The 25,070-nt window shown below is 34.2% G+C and overlaps 1 protein-coding gene across 2 annotated transcripts; it reads right to left on the bottom strand.

The window, feature by feature from the left end:
• Positions 1-1,054: 1,054 nt before the first annotated feature.
• LOC100807501 (alpha-glucan phosphorylase, H isozyme) lies at positions 1,055-9,507 on the bottom strand. Of its 2 annotated transcripts, XM_003551272.5 has the most exons (16): positions 9,248-9,506; positions 8,879-9,120; positions 8,015-8,194; positions 7,180-7,356; positions 7,003-7,088; positions 6,678-6,867; positions 6,274-6,366; positions 5,603-5,781; positions 5,352-5,469; positions 5,132-5,260; positions 3,805-4,023; positions 3,502-3,705; positions 2,974-3,132; positions 2,304-2,567; positions 1,908-2,098; positions 1,055-1,427 (listed from the first exon to the last, which is right to left on the bottom strand). In XM_003551272.5, exons 2-16 carry the CDS (start codon positions 9,101-9,103, stop codon positions 1,301-1,303), a joined length of 2,541 nt encoding a protein of 846 aa, XP_003551320.1. In that variant the 5' UTR covers positions 9,104-9,120; positions 9,248-9,506; the 3' UTR covers positions 1,055-1,300. The 2 variants fall into 2 exon arrangements, with proteins under 2 accessions (XP_003551320.1, XP_014626429.1); XM_014770943.3 differs by lacking the exon at positions 5,132-5,260 and having other exon boundaries at positions 9,248-9,507.
• Positions 9,508-25,070: the final 15,563 nt, after the last annotated feature.

Here is a 25,070-nt window from a genome sequence, read left to right as displayed (position 1 = left end):
AATTACTAACTAAGAATTTGTTACTTGAGGCATCTTCTGCCATATACTTGGATTCAAGAGAGTCTCATAATTCCTTAGCAGACTCAATATTTTGATAAATATCAAAGAGAGAGTCAGACATACCGTTCAGAATGTGTCCACGACAAATGTAATCGTCGTTCTCCCATTTCGAACGCTTCCTTGTTTGATCCAGAGTTTCGTCTTCCATAAACACCAGCATCGGTGTACTCAGCACATACACCACCTTCAATGTTGTCAAGAGAAAGTGCATCTTCTTCTGCAATCTTCTGAAATCCTGCCCTTCAAACTTGTCCAACTTCGCAAACTTTCTTGTCATCTTCGAACTATCGTTCGTCATCTCGAAAAATTTGATTCAATCTTTTGTTGGTTAATTTGAAAATTCGAGATGATACTGGATAAATCTAAAGTCGTGTATAACACTTTCAGATCGAATCAAATTTCGGGGTTCAACCAAAATTGTTCAATCGGATAAAATCAGAAGATTATAATTCAAGAGTTTTGTTTTGGTCTTGTATGTTTTGTCACTCCGTTATACTTTCTGAACCAGAATGATTATTTATGATCAAAGAACAAGTGATTTTTGGCGGTTGATGGAAGTTTTTTCTTTTTTTAAAAACTGCTGTTGATGGAAGTTTTAGTAACTATGTAACTTCCAACCGTTGATGGAAGTTTTAGTAACTTCCATGTAACTTCCAACCGTTGATGGAAGTTTTAGTAACTTCCAAAATTTGCCTAAACCAAACATCTCGTTATTACATTAAAACAAGTGTGCACTCTTATTTTAACATAATAAAGAGATCAATTACACTAAAATGTCCAACAGAAGAGAATGGTGGAATTTCTTTATTTTTAAAAAGGATAAGTATAAGTTGAAAATTTCTCATTTTCAAAAGATGCGAAGGTAATTTACCCATGTCAATAATTACTGCATTTAAACTTTCTATAACAGGATTTTATTCGACTGAACCAGAATGTTCATTACAAAGATGAAAAATAATACTCAAACTTGGAAGGCTAAGTAAATTGACATTAATTGAAAAACAGAACATGAAACTATAGATTTATTTGCATATAGAAAGCTCTATCTGTCGAGAGAGCAATTAATGTAAGAATACAGCTGAAATCTTATATGACAAACTAAATATTACAGAAAGCTAAAATCTCCTTCACTTTCTCTTTTCAGTAAATTATTTTTAATTTTTATTTTTCACTTCTTTATATTTATCATTCTGTTTGTGCTATACAGTAACTTGAGTGCAAGAGACACATCCAGCAGAAATTATGGCACGCGGCACTCTTCTATGTTCCAAATTTCCTTGGCATATTGAGCAATTGTTCGGTCACTGCTGAACTTTCCACTCCCAGCAGTGCTTAGGATGGACATTTTTAGCCATTTTTTCCTATCACTGCAAGCAAATCAGACAAATAAAAACATATAATTAGGACAACTTTAAAGTTTTAGAGCTACAAATATATTCAGAACCAGACCATATTTTTCTTCAATCCTTCCTAGTTCCTATTACTATGTCTGAAACTATTGGCCTATGTGATTGTCAGTCACCATTAAAACCTCATATTAATAGGGTGAAAATTGTTAACACTAAACACCAACTTTGCAGTAGGCTTATGTGAAAATTTGCAGACAAGGCTGACATAGTACAAATGAATGAGATTAAGATCAAGCACTATAGTTTGACTAAACCATTTTGAATGCATGCTAGCAAGTTCAAAGTCCATACATTAAGATTCTAAAAACGGTTAACAATTTTGCTTTAATGAGGTAATATGGCTGTATACTTATGTAACTATACAAAAAGGGTTTTATTTTGATGACAAACAAGTAGAGGAAAGTAAAACGTGAAAATGCCTACGAGATTTAGTCTTACCGATACACTTCATCAACTTTTGCTTGAGTATCCATGTAGCTTGGGAAGTCATGACCAACTAGAAAGTAATCACCACGACCATAACCAGAATTTCCTTCCAAAGACTCGAGCAATGGATTATAGTCATAGCTTCCAAACACCCCACTCCTAATAAACTTCTTTGCCTCTTCAAATCGAGGATCGGGTTTAAACTATAGAAAAATGCGGTGATGTTAATAGAATTACTTTTCTAGGAATTTAAAGTTACATGTGTTTAAATTGAATTAGCTATTTTGAAAAAAAATAGTCGTTTGTTTTTGCAAATTGCAACCCTTTTTGAAAGACTTAGAAAAGAAAAAAGCTATCATTTCATGGAAAATAATTGGTAGCAAAACATGCATCAATTGAACTGCATACCAGTCCATTCTCGCGTTCCTTCCTCAGTCGAGGGACATCTTCTGCTGTGGCACCAAAAAGGAAAAAATTCTCCTCACTAATCTCCTCCCTGATTTCCACATTGGCTCCATCTAAGGTACCTATTATAAGGCACCCATTCAAAGAAAATTTCATGTTGCTTGTGCCACTTGCTTCCATGCCTGCAGTGCTAATATGCTGAGAAAGCTCACTTCCTGGAATCAGCACCTCTGCCACAGACACATTGTAATTTGGAACAAACACAACCTGACAAAAAAGTTTAATAAAAACAGTTTAGATTTTGTTCCCCACTAAGAATAAGTTTAATAATCATGCAGATACATGATGCTTGTGTTCATGCAGTAGACATGTATGCATATGAGGATGATAAGTCAAGTAATCAAGGCAGATATAAAATTATGAATCTAGCTATAGTCCCACAGATCTAAAAGTTTCCCCATTCGTCTTTTACATTGGTCAAAATAAGAGTATCATAAACATTTATTGCAATCAATTGGGAAAATATACATATAATAAGTCTACTCCAAGTACTTGACAAGGAACCATCATAAGCAGATAAGTATATGATAATATACAGAAAAATAGTATCCTAAATTTTTCTATTTTCCAAACGAAAGGACTTTATCTAGGAAATTGAACAAAATTAAGTTACCTTCAAGTAGCTATTGACCTCAGGGTCACTGTTGACGACGGCACCGACATCATTCACCAGCCTGACTATCCTGATAGCATTTGTGTATGTTGCAAATGCCTTTCCTCCAATCATCACTGTGCGCGGAGTAGTTTTTTTCCGTTCTTCAGGGCTCATCTCCTATTAAAGTTATAATGATTATCTTCAGCATAGAGCATATATTTTGTATAATACTGGGGTATTTTAAAAATACATCTGACAGTATATTGGTATCTCCTACATTAAAGCAGATGAAATACTATACTAGACAGTGTTGATGAATTTGTATGAGACCGACGTTGCTAAATATTAATGTGCAAAAACTAAAACGTTAAAATAGCTGCTCTGGTACGAGGATAAGGACACAGGTGATCATGACTCATCATGAATATGGGTTAAAAGTGGTAAAACAAAATATTGGTAAATTAGAAAGATTGGCATATCACAAACTTACCCTACCAAACAGCAGGCTGTTGTCTTAAAAAAAAAACACCAGGCTGTTTCTCATACCTTTAGCTTCTTGTATCTATAAATCACACCAAGAATGTTAAGTAGCTGCCTCTTGTATTCGTGGATACGTTTGACTTGAATGTCAAACAGACTATCTGGGTCAATGCTCTCCCCTGTCACCTGCAAAACATACCGTGCCAAGCGCTGCTTACTAGCCATCTTTGCAGACAGCCATTCTGCTTGCAGATCTTCATTGTCAGCAAACTACAGGTAAAAAACATACCAGGAATTTAATGTTAGAATACTGTAGTGAACTAGTACGAGGAATCAGTTACTGTAGAGAATAAGCATTTGGGTACTTACCTGTCGGAGACCTGTTAACAAGTCAAGATTGGTTACCCACTTATCAGTTTTCAACCACTTGGTGATTATCCCGCTTAGCTCAGGGTTGCAAAATTGAAGCCATCTTCTAGGTGTAATCCCATTGGTTTTATTTTGGAACTTTGTTGGCCATATTGAAACATAATTTGCAAATAATTCTGACTTTAGTATATCACTGTGTAACTGAGCAACACCATTCACCTACAAAGAGATAGACACCAAGAAGTAAATCAAATTCAATTTTCACAAACATAAACAACAGGGTTATAGGAATAAAAGAAAAATAATAATTAAGAAAATGGAGTAAGTTGGATAAGTATAGAACATTGAGGAAATAGTCATGTAGAGCCATAAAAGGCCGAGTCATGTAGAGCCATAAAAGGCTGAGTCATGTAGAGCCATAAAAGGCTGTTTGGTATTCCATATCTTAGACAACATAATTAATTTATAAATTAGGACACCTGCACTAACCATATTTAGTTCTTACTTCTTAGATTACTACTCTTACCTTGCTATAGTTTTTCAGTGAGATGGATGGTAGGAAGTGATGGTAGAGGATAAATTGCATTTTAACAGATCTTTTTCTATTGACAACAACATTTGAATAGAGCATATTATGATATTAATTTAACAAAGATTCTTCGCTTTGAAGAACCATGATACCATCACAAGAATAATATACACTAAGGTTAATGAAATCTGCATTAATATTTCACTATTTTCTCCTTTTTTTATCCCTTATTTTCTCATTGTAGTATCTTTCCACTGTACTATTTCTCCTGGTATGTAGCTTTCTTGCCTTTCTCAGTAGTGTTAGTTAGAAGATTACTTTGGGATTGGTCAATCCATTTTCTGCATAAATGTAGTATTCATTGATCAACGACATAAACCCAAGAGAGCAAATTCACTCTTTACAGGTAATGTGCTTGCTACTTGCTAGAGTAACACTTCAACAAGACTCTGATTCACGTTCATTTCAAATGTTCAGTTTAACCTTTATTCCAATGCCACTATTAGACACTAGCTGAGTTTGGAAATACAAGTGAACTGTGCATTCCAGTTTAACTTCACAGAGGTTCTTGACAACCAAGAAGTCTTTGAGAAAATAATACAACATGCAGGAAATATACTTGCTAGAGTAACACTGTAACTGGAATTTGATTTAAGTTGTTTAAAAATATTTAGTTTAATGTTTTTCCTAAACCAATATTGGAACACATTGACTTTGGAGATTTAAGAGGATCTAAAACAAGAACATGGTAAGATGGATGCGACTTTTTTTTTCCTTTCAAAAAAGTGCACCACGTACCGCATGAGAAGAAACCACACACAAATTTGCCATCTGAACTACTGGCTTCTGGGGATTATCATCCAAGATGCGCATGGAGGAAAGCTCACTCTCAAGGTCCAATCGGGTTGTATTTATCATTGCAGTGAACTGCAAGCATTTCATGATTTCCATATTGAAATATACCAGTACAACTTTCATGGAGTTAATAAAAAAGAAACATGGAAGGTGAGCAACTTACTCTCTTGTCTATTTCTTGTATGATTTCCATATGGCGTGGAAGCAGTTTCCACATTACAGGTTGAGACCATTTCTCTAGTGCTTCAGGGAGGACAGTATGATTAGTGTAAGCAATAGTCCTGGTTAAGATGTAGCATCATGTTTTAGTGGCAAGTTAATGAGGTGTAATAATACACTACAACTGTGAGGGGTGGTGGAACAAAGAAAATGGAAAATAACCATTCCTAAAAACATTATCTACAATTTACTGACTTTGATATCACATCCCATGCTTCATCCCATCCAAGCCCTTCATCATCCATTAGTAATCGCATCAACTCTGGTATTGCAAGTGTTGGGTGAGTATCATTCAACTGTACAGCAACCTTTGTTGGGAACTCTGACCAGTTCCAAGGCCCTTGTCTCCTCTCCTTAAATCGGGATATTATGTCCTGTTATAGGTTCAAGATAGGAATGGACAACAGTAAGGAAAGGATGTCAAACAAAAGACGTAACCTAATTTCTTGGTATTTGGCAAGAATGAATTATGTAACTAGACTCCAAATTGGTTCTCATGTGAAAAAAATCCATGCCATTAAATCCATAATACTAGTACATTCTTTGTTACATGAAGAAAGGGTTGTCAGCTAAGGCATTCATTAAGTTAAGTCCCAACAGAAACTAGAACATTTTGTTTGTTACATCAATTGATTAAGAGGGGATAGTGAATTAGTGATAACTGATAATATCTCTTAAAACTTCAAAATGAAGGTGAATCCTAGACTTTAAATTAACATAACATCACATCAACATTATACAGTCACTCACCTACCACCACTGCTGAAAGTTTCAATCTTAGCTTCTTATTTTGAATGAGAACAAAGAACAATACTATAAGGAACACTTAACACGAAAAGGAAAATTATCAAGTGGATTTAACTTACTTGGAGTGATGCACTGCAGAGAAAGAACTGCTGCTTCAACCGTAGAAGTTTTCCACCTTCTGTGGTATCACCAGGATATAAAACTGCACAAATCTACAAATAAAAAATTTAAGATAGAACTGCTTCACAGAATTTTTGCTTGATTTTTTTTTACAGGGACCAAGGACAAGGAGAGGGGATTATGGGGGTTGGGGACATAACTAAATCAACAGGATTTGTTTTAAGATAATATAATGGCAAATGCATGCTTATCTCTGTTAGAATTTCATTCTTATTACTGTAAATGTGTAACAGGATCTTTGCAAGTAGAAAAACAACTATTAATCTATTATAAATACTACTCACAGACAATAGGCACCCACCTAGTTATTCTTGAACAGTAATGAGAATTCACGGATACCAACCTGTTGAGCTCGTGAGTGAAGCCCTGAAGCAGCATCATGTTGCCCATCATTAAATAAAAATAAATTGAAATCCTCAGCACTCGCTTTTGCCTCCCAGAGGCGAAGACTGATAGTGTTCTTGGTTTGGTAACCTGGAATTGGCACATCATAAGCCAGTGCTTGCACTACCTCTCCTCCAACCCATTTTCGGCTGGTATAAACACCAAACTGTAAGTACTTTCATATCATTTAAAGAAAAAAGGATTATGTTTTCACCATCAAAGATAGTCATAAATCAATAGCCTAAAACTGATTTTATAAAGTAACTCAGTATATTTACACTTACCTTCCATTAGGATTAACCTCAACATGACCAAAGAATCTGATGGGGTACAAAATGTCATGCCTCACAACTTCCCAGGGGCTAAACTTCTGTTTAGTTTTCATTTGATTTTACACATCAGTATCCCATGATATATGTGAAATAGCTCCATAGATTTAAAATAAAGGAGGCAAACCAAACCTCAAGCCAGTCTTCTGCAACTTCCTCCTGACCTTCCCTGGTGATTCTCTGCTTAAATAGCCCATATCTGTACCTCAAACCATACCCCCAAGAAGGCAAATTAAGTGTTGCCATGGAATCCAGAAAGCAAGAAGCAAGCCTACCAAGACCACCATTTCCTAGTGCTGCATCCTTCTCCTGCAAAGTTGCACGTTTAATGGTCCAGCAAATGAGTTTTATACACTAGATATTAAAACCAACCATACATATGAAGAAATGCAGACTTTTGGAAAATGCTTTCATTCTCAAAAATGGTTGTTGAATTTATCAAAACTATTCCATAGTTATTAAAAGTCTAAAGAAATAGAAATCAAGTAAATTATTTAGGATGAATCTCCTCACGAGTTATCTATCATTTAAATAATTTGACAATCATAAGATAGCATAAGATTGCTCAATACCCATTGCACTATTTACCTATCTACATTCCTTTTCGTTTTGAACTTTTTAACACATAATGCTTGCTTTTTTGCATGATTTTACATTGGTTGAAATATTTCCAGGAATCAAAAGCACAGACAAACCATCCTTTCTCATAAATCATGTTTTCTTTCACTTTATAAATAAATCCTTGGTGTTAGTGATGTAAACCATTCGTGTAACACCATCTAATAACTTAAGATTTAAGGCAAGTTGGTTTTCAGCATGATTTAAAGTCTCTGTGCATGACAAAGTAGTGATGCAATGAGTTCAGCATTTGCTGCTCCCATTCTTTATAATAAAATTGAATTTTAGCATAAGATACAGCAGGCCTGTGTTCTTTCAATTTCATATACAGATTGTAATTTTTTATTACCTGCTCTGCTATTTCTTCAAGTTCAAGTCCAAATTTGCACAAAGCATTGGTATATGTATCATGGATGTTCAGATTTCCAATGGCATTGGTCAAAGCTCGACCTTGAAGGAACTCCATCGATAAGTAGTAAGTTTGCTTGGGATCAACTTTGTGAAAATGAAGGTAGGTTTCATTCCATTGCTGAAAGGGTAATCATCAATGTACAACAACAGCATTAGTCCTACGCAAACAAACAATTCAAGTATACCAACCTTGGACTTAAACCAGTAGTGATGAGAACAACCTATTAACAAAATCTGAAGAACTTATTCAATGTATTTGGCATAATTTAATTACCCTTTATTTATGTAGTTTTTATCTTAAATAGATTCCAAAGAAATGATTCACAACTAGCACCTTGATTAAAAATATCAACCAGAATTTATAAATGTGCCAAAATTCCAGTTCAATTCAAGCTACTGAATCAAGCTGTCACGTGGAAAAGCATAAAAAGATGGGAATGGATCCTCTCATACCCACGACTTTATCATGTTAAAATTTGACATGACAGGATCCATGCCCGTGAAAAGGTTCATCACTTCACACACGCACACACGTGTGCTCACTTCCATACACCGAAACACTACAATTGGCGTAATGACCAGTTTGCAGTGCTAGATCTCTATCACAGGGAAGAAAAAAAAGCACACATTTTATCCGATGTCAATCTTCAATTGCTATTGAGATACCAACATCATCAATCACCATTATAACATGAAAGTGAAACACATGCATACTCCTAACTGTTTATAAACAAAACACTATTGACTCACAAATGATTATTATAGGCATCCAAATTCCAATCCAAGAAGTACATCATCGTACCCGAATGAGACGATCACGAACACTCTCTGCAGTGGCATAGTAAGCTTGTTCCAGCTCAAACTTGAAAGGGGAAAAATGAGGACTGAACTGAGCATGGTAACTAATGTTGGATGCAACCTCATCAGGCTTTTCAGCCAATGGGTGTGCCACTGCTGGAACCTTGGCAGAAACGGCAGAAACATCACTCTTACCACCACCACCATTAGCCTCTACTTTAGCAGCCATTTCCAATTCTTTCTCTCCTGTCACCAAAAAAAACAATTTTTTGTCCACTACCCTCTTATCAAATTGTCACAAAAATTATAAACTTTATCCACCACCAATCAAAACAATCATGAACAAAAGCCCCCAAAGTGAGAGAGCAATTACCTCTTCCAACTTCAAGCAATGCTGTCTTTCTATCTATCAATATCAAGAATTAAGGAAATGGGCAAGTGGAAATACAAGAGACTAATAAGCAAAAAAGAAAACCAGGGTGTGGAAGCATATGGGAAGATATTTCACCGAGAGTTATTGCTAAGCCACAAAAGGGAATCAAGAGATATGATGCTAAATGATACCATAAGTGAGACTGAGATATGGAAAGAGACAAAGAGATAGAAAAGGAAGGGAAGGGTTTGGAGTGTGTGAATGGTGATTATAGAAAAGCAAGAAAATAGGGTGTTGCTAGGTGCACCCAGGATTATTGTTGGTGCACCTAGGATTATTGCTGGTGCACCCAGCACCCTACGTGAAAAAGAAAAAATACCCCCGTGTATTTTTAAAAATGTTTTTGTGCACCCAACTCATTCAGCTTGATCCGTGTATGCTATGACGTGATTTGCATAGGTTTTTGTTGATCCGCAGAAGCTATATTTGATCCGTAGTTGACATAGATGATCTGTAAGCTTGTTACGGATCAAGTTGATCCGTAAGCCTGTCGCAGATCAAGTTGATCCGCAAATGACTTACGGATCAAGTTGATCCGTAACAAGCTTGCGGATCAAGTTGATCCGCAAGTTACTTGCGGATTAACTTGATCTGCAAGAAGCTTGTGTCTTTGTTTTTTTTAAAAGAGGATTTTATTTTATTTTTGAATATGAATAACATAAGATTTACACGAATTTAAACGTAAAATCATTCCAAACATAAAAATAACATTACATTAACTTCAACAGAGTCGAAAGAAATAAAATTAGCATCAAATACGACAACTAAGTGATCCTAATTTTGCGACAAGGACATATTATCTTCCATTTCGATTACATGCTTACTAAAAACAGCTAAAATTTTTATTGGCCCAATTTATTTTTCCAGTAGTTAGAATGCACTAACACCTTCAACACGTCATCGTTGGTTTTCAGTTCAATAATTTCGAATTTGATAATTTTATCTGAATACTCATAGTGACTTGGTTGTCAAAAAAATAATCATCTAACCGTTTGTGATTCATGAATACCATAAGGGGGAATCCTATGAGGCGCAACTTGCTTGATCAAATCCTTCAGTGCATCCATGGTACATCCAAAAGGAATGTCAAACTTTTTGAGATTTTTTCTTGTGATCGAGTAACCAACAAACTCATTTTGGGGTGACATGTTCCACCTCCCATTGTAATATAGCAAGGCATCATGAGTAGGGGTCATAGTGGCTTTAAGTATGTTTAATATACCATCTGGTGTTCTACCAATGGTGCATAATAACTCAATTGGATCAACACTTGAAAATTGATTATTACACATTAACATTGTGTTAACATCATCATCATTTTTCAGTTGCATACATTGAAAGCGAAGATGGTTACCTATATCTGTGAATGGCTGCCGGTAGTGAATTTCATCCAAATATTGTTCGTCGGTTAGCTGAAGGGTATTGTGTATTCTAGTTTTTAACGTTTGAAAATCATAAGCGTTAGGTACTCGAAAAGGTACTGGAGTGAAGGTTTGAAAATAAACACCACTGTCGTTGTGAACAATGGAACCATTTGAAAAAATAAAACCTAATGTGGAGTTCACAGTTGTCTGACTGTTTGTTTCTCCCAAGAATGTCATACTTAGTTCAAAAAGTTGAGTTAGGAATGAATGTTTGATTTTTTACAGTGTTCGGTTGTGTGATATATATATAGATGAGTTTCAGTATCATTGATTCAATTTTTTCAAATAAATACATACACGTGCACATGATTTCTGTCTGTGTTGTCAACCACACCAATGACGTGACATGCTAACACGCTTGCATTTCCCAATGTGTAGTCAAGTCTTACAATGTCCTGTTATGTTTTATATTAACACGCTTGCATTTTCCAATGTGTAGTCAAGTCTTATAGTGTCTTGTCACGCTTTATGTTAACATGTTTGCATTTCCCAATGTAATGTCAACTCATACAACGATTTATCATACATGCGCACTTTATTTTAGTTGCACCAATTATTTTTTTCGAAAAAGCAACAATTAACTAATAATTTTTATGTTAACATAACAAATAAACAAAGACAGATAACTCTAATGTTAGATTCAAATTCAAAACGATCATTCATTCAAAGGTACATTTTCAATCATCATTTAAGTCAACATAGTCTCTTTTGTACATTGTGAAGCTTCTATAATGATGCATTCTACTAATATATGGAGTTGGTCACTGTTTCGCTTGAGGATGACAATTGCTAGACCATAACAATGCTAACGGCGGTAAAGGACAACGATCTTTTAAATAAATCTTTCGTACGTGCAAAAAAAAATATTAACTCAATCGTACACAACTGATTGCATAAATATAAAAAAAAACTTTATATCTACAATGTACCTGAACAAAATGATTGTCATAGACGTAACCGATACAAATTATGCGATACACCGAAGAATCTCCCGGTGGTTGACTTCTAAGAGGAAAAAACGTCATGTTTTGTTTGTGAGACAAGGATACAAGGATTACATTATACCTTGATGCAATCACATATCCTATGTCGATTATATCCATCCACTTATCCATAGTGACCTGAATGAAACAAATATAGACGTCGAAGTTAATTTTAAAGTTAAGTCTTAAAAATCAAAAACATAAATTAAATACCTTGGTTAACCCATCAACATGTAGTGACATCCTTAATTCCTCAAATATGTTTGTGCCACCAAAGAGCTTGATATAGTCTTTTGAGAATTTGCCAAGTTCTATAAGCAAATGGGTTCGGACCAATGACCAAGAGTCTTCACCCATACCTAATAAACCGACAACCGACCGATACCCACAGTTTCCATCAGCTTGGACATCAACAATGTTATCAATGAAGTCGTAGATAAATGGCTGAAATTGATCTAACATAGGCATGATCCTTCTTGGATTGGGTTGCTCAAAAGATGATGCACTACACTTCACTGACAAATTGCTATTTTGCGTAGAATGAAAAACATGTACATACTCCTAGTAAGATGGATCGCGCTTTGTTGACCTTGGGTTTCTTTTCATCGGTTTCTTTAGTGCACCTTTTGTGTTAACCTTTGCTGGAGGAAGACACATCGAATTTTGATCAGGGTATGCAATTTCGCAAAGCTTAGTCTTCAGAGTAAACTTACCACAAACATCAAATTCTTCAAATCTTTTGGATATTGTTTTCATTACTTCCTTGATGCTCACCTCGGGCTCAGATAACCCTTGGTCTAAAAAACTGAGTCTCCTCCAGAACATATGGATTGAATTCAGTGAGATGCAACCAACAACATATTTGGATAGCTCACAAGCACAAGGAATACCGTGCGTGGTTCTCATCACACAACCACAAGTGGAAGGATTCTTGCCAACATAGTGAACACGCTCAAATTCAATAGCAATCTGATTTAAAGCATACCTTGAATCCATTCCAAGAAGCCTCTTATATAAGATTTTTTTGAAGATATGTCCAACGACATGTGTACTTGTTTCAAATGATGCTCTAATTTCCGTGTGTTGTAGTGTCATCATGTTGTTCATGGCATCTCAAACACTGCATAAGTCTCCAAGACTATTCTATAACACTCTTTTTAAAGCCTAGTGAGCAGATTCAACCCTACATTTCAAATACACAAATAACAATAAACATATACAACAATAAAAATCCATCAATTCATCAACGTTAACAGAAATAAGTGAACAATTTCATACCTGTTTGTTGTTGTGTTCCCTAAGTGCATAATCTTATTCGTCTACGCAGTAACAAAATTTTCCTTATGTGGAATTATCCATGTATCCTTGACATAATTAACAAACATTGGCCAAGGTGAACAAACCATTTCAAACTTCTTTAGGCACTCATCAAATTGTTGCTCCGAAGGACAATCAACAAGAGTTTCTCAGGTATCCATGACATATTCTCAAGCATTCCTTTGACCAATTAACGATTTACATTTGTCCTTCACATTCTTGTTTATGTGAAAGCTACACAACAAATTTGTACACTCAGTAAATACAGTTTTCACTGCATTCATCAATTCTAGGTCTCTGTCAGTGACAATAACTCCAGGGAGGACATCACGTTTTAAAAATATACCTCGGAAGCGTTCTAAAACCCAAACGACATTATTAAGATGTTCACCCTCCAGATATGCAAAACCGGCAGAGAATGTCATCCCAGTTGGTGTCACCCCAACAAAATCGAGTAGTGGGAGTCTATACCTATTTGTTTTGTAGGTATTGTCTATCAAAAACACCAAATTATATGTGTTAACTAACTTCACTGCATGAGGGTGACACCAAAAGATATCACAAACCACGTCTTCATCCTTTAATTTATGCCAACGAATATACTGATCCCGTTCAAAAAGCTTCATTAGATGTTGCATTTCAGTATCACTTCCTCTTATGGAAGAACGGTATGCACTTCTTGTATTGTATATTTGTTTGATGGTCGTACAACTATTGGCATTGTGCTTCTTCAAAGTCAGCAGAATGTTTCTTGGTTTAACCATTGACTTCGTCATATCATCAATAAGTGTTTTTTTAGCTTTAGTCAATCACCCGACATATGGATGTTTAACTAATGACTTGGCCAATTCATGATTATGAATCCCATAAATCAACTTCACCATCCAGCCTTGTCCTCGAACCACTGGCTTGCCACGAAGCTTGAAGGGACACGTACATTTCCTAGTCTCAGTGTCTCTTCTAACAAATTCTTTCTTCCTACACCTATACTCGTTACTCCTTTCACAGCCAATTAACACAAACGAAGTCCTTCCTCTGCTACATGTGTTTGTGTCAGACCTTACAATCACCGCCACAAATCCATTTTCATGAGCAACGGATCGAGGCCACCGCAAAATATCCTCTCGGCTGTCAAACACTTACAAACCAATCCAGATAATTTCAGTTTCCTACAACATATTCATTTTATTTTATTAAATCACTCACAATCATGAATATTATTACCTAAGAAGTATTGAACGCATCCAAACAATCAACATGTGGTTCATTCACACCATATTCTTCTTCATTTTCATAATCCATATCCGCTTCTTCAGACATTATACTTTCATACATCCACTGATCTTCGTCCATCTTAACAATAAATCAAAAATTTCAACACAGACATATAACACCAATCCGAACTATACATAACATACAAAACTATACATAATAACTCATCGTTAGTAAACAAAGTAATAATTAAAAAACAAAATTAAAATAAAAAATGGTAATACAAACAAAGTAATAATTAAAAAACACAATTAAACTTAAATAAAAGTTAAAATTTCAAAAATGTAGAATGTTACGGATCAAGCTGATCCGCAAAAGACTTACGGATCAACTTGATCCGCCAGTCTTTTACGGATCAAGTTGATTCGTAAGTCTTTTTTGGATCAACTTGATCCGTGATAATCAACTTGATCTGTAGCTTTAAAATCAACATGCGGATAAAGTTGATCCGTAAATTTCTTACGGATCAACTTGATCCGCACGATCTACCGTACACCAGAACGTACCATGATGCAAATGCGTACCTCGTATGCCGCCGACGACCACTGCAACACTGAACACCGGTACCTTCACTTTCACCGAACCTAACCGATCGCAAGGAAACGAAGAAACAGCGAAACACTGTGCACCAAAGACAAAAAACGAAGGAGAGGATGCACAAAAATGGAGAAAGAAGGACTATTTAAAACATAAAAAAAACTTTTTAAAGGAGAAAGAAGGTGCAGGGGCAGTTTTGGGTTTTTGAAAATTTGCTGGGTGCACTAACAATAATGCTGGGTGCACCTATCAACTCACAAGAAAATATCATGCAAGTTGAGTTTTTTTTTCTTGTCCCCTATGGAAGTTGACAAAAAAAAAAAGAGAGAGTAGTGAGAGTGAAGGAAGCAAAGAGTCTCGTGAACTAAAAGTGGGTAGATGCTTAGGTTTTGATTTAGCATTGGGGTGGCAAAATTATGATGAATTAGTGGCAGAATGGGATTAGATAGTTTCGGAACGGTGAGAAGGAGAACACGTGTTTGATGTGATTGGAAGCGGTCGTAACGGGAAAAAGGTTGATGTTCTACAAGAGCGGTTGGAGCTCACGGAAAAGGAAAGAAACGTTGGTGTAAGTCTTAGACTAAGGTCCCGTTTTTTTTTTTGTTTGCGGTGAAACAGAATTAAAAATGAAAAAAAATCCACCGTAAATGAAGTGAAATACTTTTAGTTTATGTTTAATTTTCAAGTAAAAAAATATTTTTGAAAGAACAATAATTTTGTTAAAAAGTTATATTCTTATTTTTACTTTCATTATGTTTCTATCATTTGAATTTGTATTAAAATATGCATATAATATTTCTAATTTCAATTAAATATACAATTATATTTTATTTTAATTCAAAACATTTATTTTTATTTATTTTCATTTTATTTAATTTCATTCTGTCAAACACTTTATTAAATAACATGGTTGCGAACATTACCCTAGCACATTTTGTTATTTAAAATTTTAAGTCTTAAACTAATTTTACTCGATCTCTTACATTTTGTTTCTATCAAAATAATTGTAACAGTTTTTGATTAATTAGGAGTATTAGAAGAGTCTGACAGAACCAACATTATATTGCTCTAAAAAGAATTGGGCTTGATTCCTTCCAACAAAATTTTAAATTCAATTTTTCTGAAAGGAAAGAATTGAGGTTTAAAGAAGTGATAAATTAAAATAAAATGTAATTAAGAGAAACTTTTGTACTAAATTTGATAAGCCAAATTCCTTAGTTAAGATTTGTGGTGTAAGAATAAAAAACTTTGGTTTGAACTTAAAATGTATTATAACTAAATTAGCATTTGATTTCATTTTTTAATTATAACTTTGGTTTCACATGAACAATTTAAATTTAAACTTGATTTGAGTTTTGGTTTGACCTAAACAATTTAAGTTTAGGTTTGTTAAAGTTTTTTTTAATCATCTTATTATTTATTATAAAATATTTATCAATTTTATTAATAACTAACTCTATAAAAAAATATGGTTAGTTTTAGTCACTTTTAAGATCTTTTTTCTTTAAGATTATTTTTAACAATCCCACACTACTAAAAAAATGGCTTTTTAAGACACGTGATTTACGACGGTTATTTGAGGAACCGCTTTAGAAAGTGGTGCGGTGGCATTTTTGTAATTATTGTGTAACAAATTTCATTTTTACGGTGCACTTTCTAAGGCGGTTATTGAAAACCGCCTTAGAATGTTATGCTTTTTTAAATTTATGCTGGTTTTTTAGAAAAAACCGTCGTAATCCTAAAAACAAAAAAGGGAAAATTGAAACCTCATCGCGGCTGCTGTGTACGTTTCTGCTAGCTAGCTTTCGAGATTGCTTTGAACCCTAGACTGCTTGCTCCTTGCTCCTTCGTTTGAACCCTCCCTTTCTGCTTGCTGTAATAACCGTCTTTGAATGTCAACCCAGATGTAACATTTAAAGACGGTTATTACATAATAACTGTCTTTGAATGTTGAACCAGACACTACATTCAAAGACGGTTATTACGTAATAACCGTCTTTGAATTATTCTAACTTTCAAAGACGGTTATTATAATAACCGTCCTAAAAAGTAGTTGCGTTTTAACGACGTTATATACAACGACGATTTACAACCGTCGTTAAAAGCACTTAATAACTATCGTAAAAAACTATTTTTCTAGTAGTGCCAACTACTTGATACCACTTCCTACAAAGGCCAAAACTGCACACCAAAATATATTGATGGCAAGAAGAATAGACAAAACACTTGGGGGACCAAACCAAACCCAATATTGCAAAACTATGCGAACCTATATGTGGGAAGCTCGTGTCTGTACCTAATTAAGGAGCTGCTGAGAGATTAAAAGAGGTGGGGAACTCCCACCATATGTGTAACTTAAACAGTCATCACAACACTAAACTAAACGAACAAAACAACAAATAATAAAGAACTTAACCATAGTTTAGCGTTGAATAAAAGCTATGAAGGTCCTAGCAAGTTTCACGTTCAAAAGCTATCATTAACATATCCATGTCATCTACCCATTTGATCAGCCCCCATAGAGTTGTTGAGGTTGAATTGCATCGTAGGAAACCAATTCGGCTGCTGCTCAGTGTAGTAAGGATCAATAACAGAATACTCATCATATCCACCCATATTGCTTGGGAGACAATGTCGGGAGAAACAATGTCTTGTAAGGTTTGTCGTCGTCTATGCTTCTTCTTTTCCTCTCTTCCTTTGGTTTGATTCGTTCCAAATACTTTTGGGCATCACTAGCAATCTGAGTAGGATTTCTTGATGGAACAAAATCTCTTGAAATGTCTTTCCAACTTCCTTTATGATATTTTTCAACATCAATGAGAAATAACCTGTCACATAAAAGGAAATGTAATGTGAATTTTTAAAGCTTTAAAACAAAACTAAAATATTGGAGAGTAAAAATATTTTTAATAAAACAACATGAAACAAGGAAAGAAATATTAAAAGCATTTATTGTTGATAAGGTAAGATTTAACAAGTTTCGAACAAACGTGTCTACATTCTCAAGGGTCCATTTTTCTGTTATTTTATTTGGCAAATAGAATTAAACCAAGTTTATAGAGAATATACCAAAGATGCAATTTAGAATGTTAAGCCTCTACTGTACGGCGAGGCTTTTTCTTACACCCCTAACACACTTGTAATCCAACAAAAGGTGACCCAAACTCTAAAAACATGTACTTAATCATAAAATATGAGTCAATGCATAATATTTCAAAAAATTTTGCACCTGTGTGCTTGTTCAGATCAACATTCATGCAATAACTTAATGCTACTGTTGGGGCTCAGTATGGGTGAGGTGCGATTCCTTTCCAGGCTCAATGTTGTTGAAGTTGAACAATATCTCCTTCAAGGACGGCTTCACAAGATCCTTCAAGAACTTACCTTGAAAGTAATGTTCGACGACATTGTCATTGAACTTGCAGGTCTTGTTCTTGGTCGTCCTTCATCAACTCATCTTCAATATTCTTCGGGAAAGCAAACCCATTTTGCTCGTACATTGCGGAGGAGCCTTTCATGATATTAGGAGATTGTTCTTCGCCTTTGAGATCCAGGTTCAACAACTGATCTTGAAAGCAGCAGTACTCGAAAAAATTATCGTCATCCAACTGCACCTCTTGCTGGTCATCTTGGTCATCTTCGATAGCCTTCAAGTAATCATATTGAATTGCGGAGTCTGTCAAGAACTGATCTTGATGGGTGGCAGCAATACTGGGAGATTGTTCTTCGTCATTGGAGTCGAGGTTCAAGAACTGATCTTGAAAGTAACGCTCTGACAACAATGTCATTCAACTGCAGGTCGTCTTGGTTGTCCTTCATCAAGTCATCTTCGATGGCCTCCAAGTAATCATAATGAAGGAACCCATTTTGCATTGTATCGTAGCCTTCCATGTGTTGTTGAACAATGTGCTAGCTTTTCTGATTATTTGTGTTGCAATGTGATCAGTGAGGTATTATATTCAAGCTTCTTTCTTTTTCAGTTTGACTGGTTTCGCGCGTTACTTTATAGGGAGCTTGGCGCCAATTCGACGTACAACGAAAATATATGTTAGTTCAAGATCACGTTTAATTAGTGTCCTTCACAATTACGTAGTGTTTGCTTTGTTAGTAAGCAGCTGCATGCCATATGCGCATTAGTTTCAGTTTTTACTGTGGTTAATTTTTTCTTTAATTTCCTCATGATAAAAAATTATTATAACTACACTACTACAGTCGAAAAATCCGGATAGGTGGTAAGTAAATGGACGTCTGATTTTAGTTTGTTTTATCTTTCTAAACAAATCTCTTCACTCTGTTATCCCGTATCCTATAAAAGTTTAAGAAATAGTATTTATGAGGAGTTAAATATATATAAAAAAATAAAATTGGAAATTTGATAAAAATATAATATGTTGAAGGTGTATATCAGCATTTACCTATTGTTCTTATCATTTCTTTCCATTACAAAAAATCTCTATTTAAACAGATTATTATTTAATAAACATTTAGTACATTCATCTCTCTTCATTTTATGAGTTAAATTTTTTCCAATAGAATATATATTTCTTGAACATATTATCACTCAACTAATAATAAAATAATTCAGGTTAGCCAATGAAATGTGATGCCATTAAGTTGGCCATTGAACTATCAATATGAATCAGTTAATTATTGATCCAAAACAAACTTGTATGTTTTAACATAGAAATAAAGTTGGGCAAGTATGGTTCATCAGCACACAAACATTATGCACACAGATGTATGAACCTCACCAAAATAGCTTTATAGGAGGAGCTTTAGATTCCTCAACAGAAGGAGAATCTCGAGGAATATGGGAGCATAACCACCAAATAAACTCCAGAATTAATCACCCACATCAGAATCACCAACAAATTTTCAATCCTCTACAACAATAGTACAATTATGATTTGCAACATCTTTTTCCCTCACAAAAACAGGAATATTCAAACCTATTGCTGCCACTTGGCATTTTCCACCATGCTTATTCTCCTTGATATATATATTGAACAACCTCCAAAGCTTTGGCTGTTTCTTGAACGGTAGAGTTGCACCCACTGAAGAGGAAGATTTTTAAGGCAGTGTCAAGAATGAATACATCTTCAAGATTCAATGATGACCGCAGAAATGGCACCTAATATATATATATATATATATATGACAGGCTATACTAATCAAATTCCAATTAAACATAAGGACATGTAGGCAAAGTATTATAAGAAATACAAGTGAAAAGTCAAGCAACTGATAGTTTGAAAGCAAACAAAAGAAAATGGTACTAAGAGCTATGCTGTCTTGAAACTAACATGTATGAGCACAGAAGTGATCATCATTAATATTATCATCTAAAGCTATTGATAACTACGAAATTTAGGTTTAATTGATAGTTAATTTATACAAGAATGGTTAGATTTCTTCTACTTTAATGTTATTTTAATTCTTGACAAGCAAGATTCAAAAGAAGAAAAATCATAAGTGCTTTAGAGGTAAATTGATGCAAAAACTAGAAAAAAAAAACAAGAAGTTGAAGTTGGAGCATTTTGCTTAGTGCGCAAGACATGCTGAGTGCGACGCCTTGCTCAGGACCTAGTCCAAGCTTAGCGCAAAAAAACCCACGAAGAAACATGAAGACGCGCTTAGCGCGAAACGAGTGATCACTATCGTCATACTTACTAAGCCCAGATGTCACGCTTAGCGAGAGGTCACGTGAATTTTAAGCTAATTGAGCAAAAGAAAAAGACACACCGAAATTCATAGCTCTATACTAAATACACCTAAAGCATGAGTATCTCAAATAGGAGAAATTCTCTCTACAACCATTTCTGCTCTCCTTATCCATCCATATTCTTCTTCCATCCTCATCAATCCCTAAAGCGTAAAGTTTTTCATGACTATGAGTGATTAAACTCTCATTATTGGGAGCTTAGCGGTCAAACTCTTATAATGTAATTATTTCCTACTACCTATTTAATATAATTCTAGTCTTTATTGTTATTTTTTTTCCTTATTATTATTGATAGTGGTCTGATCACCATACTCACTCATCTGTTTAAGATGTAGGCATTGAAAAATGTTTATTTTCTAAAGAACGGGAAAGAACATCTAAATGAAATAATGTCTAGGAATAGAATGAGTTTGTTTAGTCTATTCATACATCTTCTTCGCAAAAGAAGTTAGGAGAAAAAATAGATAAATTAGATTCTTTCATCTGAGAAATCAGAGTTAGAGTATCAAAATAGGTGTGTATGAAAACTGGGCTAACATTAGACACAGAAACATGGTTAACATTACATCACAAGAAGTGTTTGTTTTTTTTATCTTTTCTAATTTTAATTGTTTTGTTCTTAATAATTTTACTTTGCCTTTAATTTTTCATTCATTCTCTTCAATTAATTGCTTAAAAATTAAGTATAAATTAATCTAAATACAAATAAAATTTATGTATACTCAACATTCGGACTTTTTATTTTATTACTTGTGTCAATAAGTTAACAATTATCAATTATGGTAAAAAAAAAACATTAAAAAAAATTAGAAAATTAGACCGTATTATTTGGAGAGTGAAGACACAACTCACTTCAGACAACAGTTAATTATCAAACTTGAGAAACAATTCACTTCTTTCACGTGAACAACATAGTCTCCCTTGCTGGTATACATGCTGACTTGGTATTCACCATTCAAGTTGCCCTGCTTTGACTGTGAAACAATGCCGATCATTCTGTTTAATCACAGTCAACAATTCAATATTCATACTTATTTTAAAAAACTATGTTCATTGTTTAATGTATCTTTTAAATCAAATGTTTTGAATAGATATTTGTTCCAAATATCTTTTACTCATTTCACTTTTTATAATAAAATTCATTTTTGCTGATAAAAAAATATTTGTTCCAATATAGCAATTACCTTCCTTGGTCTATTTAACCACATTAAATCACCAAGCGAATTTTAGTCTTTATTTTGCTTTTGGATAAACAGAAATTACACATCAAGCAAGTTTTATAAGGAAATTTTGGAACCATATATTAGTCATTACAGTTTCAAATTCCTTCAATGGTATAAGTCAACATGTCAATGTCATATTAATTTGGGCATCATTGCATGACCCTATTTAAATGGATTGAGTATCGACGCTTCAGTAACTTTCATGTTCTTATTTTATCCACGTACAATACAATTTTATTCATTTTTTATGGTATTAACATTTAAGATTATTCAACAAAAAAATCAACATCTAACATTAATATTTCAGTACATATTATGATGTACAAATTCAAATAAAAATATTTAATTTAAAATATAAAAAACTATACTATTGAATAAAGTTTACATATACTTTTGATTCCATAATTTACTATTTTTTTTTTTTAGTCTTTTATGATTTAAAAAAAATCCTAAAATATTTTTATTTTCGTTGGTCCTTAACGTAGCTAGCTAACAATTGTTAATGTTAATAAGCGTCATGTTAGTTGGAACCAAAAACAATATATATATATATATATATATATATATATATATATATATATATATATATATATATATATATATATAATTTACATTGTCTAAAAGAGAAAAATGGCTTATTTATGGGACTACAAATATTTAAATCTTAAATTAAATAATAATATAAAATAAATGCTTAAGTATGAAATAGACCTATCTAAAACTTTAAAATGAAATAAGCATTTCAAAACTTAAGCTTGGTTTGTTCAACTGTGAAAGTCTAATTTTTAAGGCTTGGTTCAACCTAATTGAAGCTCTAATTAACCAAGGCTGAGAACCTACTTACATGATCTGACCCGCTTAAAGGGTTTATAATGGTTGCATTATTATTTTTTTATTTTAATTTTCACTAAAGAGTTGACCCATGGTGCAACTCATAAACCATCACACCAATTACCACCTAAAAATTCATAGCACCAAGATCGTATTGCACTTCAATGTGCCAAACTTTGATACTATAGATCACCATTCATGCTCACATATCACAATAATTAACCACCTGACACAATCACCTGTGACGGTCACCAATTAGACTCAAACACAACCCGTTAGGATATGTTTCACAAAACCACAATATTGAGCCGTGTGGCAGTAAGGAGAAGTCACCCTGAACTTTTTGTTGAGAATTTATTCCTTTTTTTCAGATGGAATTGTTTTTTTTTTTTTAGTTGTGTGGGGTTCGGTTATGAGATCTAATACACATTGGCATTAATTATCTTGCTAAAAGTCAAGGAGGGTAAAAATTTCTTAACTACCGATTTAGAAGGAAATAGTGGAGCTTAGAGGAGGAAAGGAAAAGGGAAATGAAAGGGAAGAAAACATGTGTGGATAACAATGTAAGTAAATTGAATTGAATAATATTTTTCTTAAATAGGTCTGACTTTTTAAAATATTCAAGACCCAATCTTAGCTTATTACTTGACATGCATGTACTATTATTTTCAACTTGACCTATGATAAAAAAAAAAAAAAAAAAAACTTGACCTGACCCATTTTAAAATCTTTAAGTATGTTTTTTTTTCCTACTTAAAAGCCTATAAAGGTGGAAATATGCTAGGCGACCTGTCAAGGGTTAGGCCTTAAAAATTGACCTGTAACATCATACTCAAACTTTGTAATTAATATTCAAGCGGGATATGCTAGGAGGCCTGTCAAGGATTAGGCCTTAAAAACAATACTTGACTATCATCAACTTAATTGCCTCCCAACAAGAAAGTTATAATTTGTAAATGGATATGCAAAATCAAACAAAATTCGGTGGTATTATCGCAAGATAAAAGGCCAGACTTGTGACCAAAAGATTTACTCAACTCGAATGAAGGGACTATGCAAAAAATGAAAAAGAAAAAAAAAATCTCCCATGGTAAAAATCACAACTGTGAAATTTGTCTTGACCCTTACAGAAACTCATAATCGGCCTTCTTATATGCTGACCTATATGAAGAGATCTACATTACCAATTCCTCAAGGATTTAAAGCAACCTATGACAATCAATTTGCAAACTACAAAAGTCTCTTTATATATATGGCTTAAAAGAAGCCTGTAGAATTTGGTGCTTTAAACTGACTTCTACCCTTATTTATTTATTTGGGATATATTTTTTTTTTATCGTACCCCATTGCCCAGAGGCTCTTCGCTATGCGAAGGTATGGGGGAGGGATGTTGTACGCAGTCTTACCCTTGCATATGCAAAGAGACTGTTTCCGGATTCGAACCCATGACCAACAAGTCACCAAGGCACAACTTTACCGCTGCACCAGGGCTCACCCTCTTGGGATCAATGTGACACCCTCTACCCCTCACATATATATTAATAAAGGAATAAAAATTCAAATATTAATTAAAAGTATTTTTAAAACATTTTTAAATACAAACTTTTCAAATGAGTAAAAGGCTCACATTCACTTTTTTCTACATCATATTCAAACTTGTCCAAATAAATAATAAAGTCATCTCGACTCAAAGAAAGTCATATAAGTCTCATACAATTAATATAGAACCTATATCCTAATGTCACATCCTATCAGAGCGTGGTGTTCCCGTGTTCTCTAGCATGAGGTTCTTCATAGTCATCCACCCATTCATCTGCTCCCCCGAACACAAGTTCAAGATCATCACAAGATCCAAACACAACAACACACAGGGAGTGAGTTATCACATTCCTAGCTAATAGAGAAACAAGACAATTAAATATACATATTATATAAATGAGATACCACTTGCTTAAACATAGCTCACGTAACTTCACCACTTCGTCATTCAAAATTCACTTTTCAATTATCAATCACATTACACAAGAATCCCACACTTCGATCAAGATATAATAACACATCAATTAGCAAGCATATGCAATAGTTATGCTAAGACTCAATTCTATATGCAATGTGGTACCATGTCAGTGAAAAACCACCCTGGGGCGCTTAGGAGTACATAACAAGACACACCACACAATGGGTTTGTCAGGTCACTCTCACTAAGTAAGATCATAGGGAGACCAGTCAGGGTCACGATGTTTTGCGAGAATGCTCCAACCTTATGGGATCAACATAGGCTTAAAGGAGCACTCAAACCCGGTGACCCCCAAGGCCTACACTCCGAAGAGTACGTCAGGGCCTCTCCCTCCTGATTCAGGTCCAACCCCTAAAATAATTTTTTTTTTACATGCAGACACTGCTCATGAATTATACAATACCCACAACCTTACACTCGTGTTTTAAACACGTTCA

The sequence above is a fragment of the Glycine max genome, chromosome 18, assembly GCF_000004515.6.
Source record: "Glycine max cultivar Williams 82 chromosome 18, Glycine_max_v4.0, whole genome shotgun sequence".
NCBI classification, from domain to species: domain Eukaryota; kingdom Viridiplantae; phylum Streptophyta; class Magnoliopsida; order Fabales; family Fabaceae; genus Glycine; species Glycine max.
Note: the sequence above shows the minus strand (reverse complement) of the source record. Positions and strands in the feature narration are given on the sequence as shown.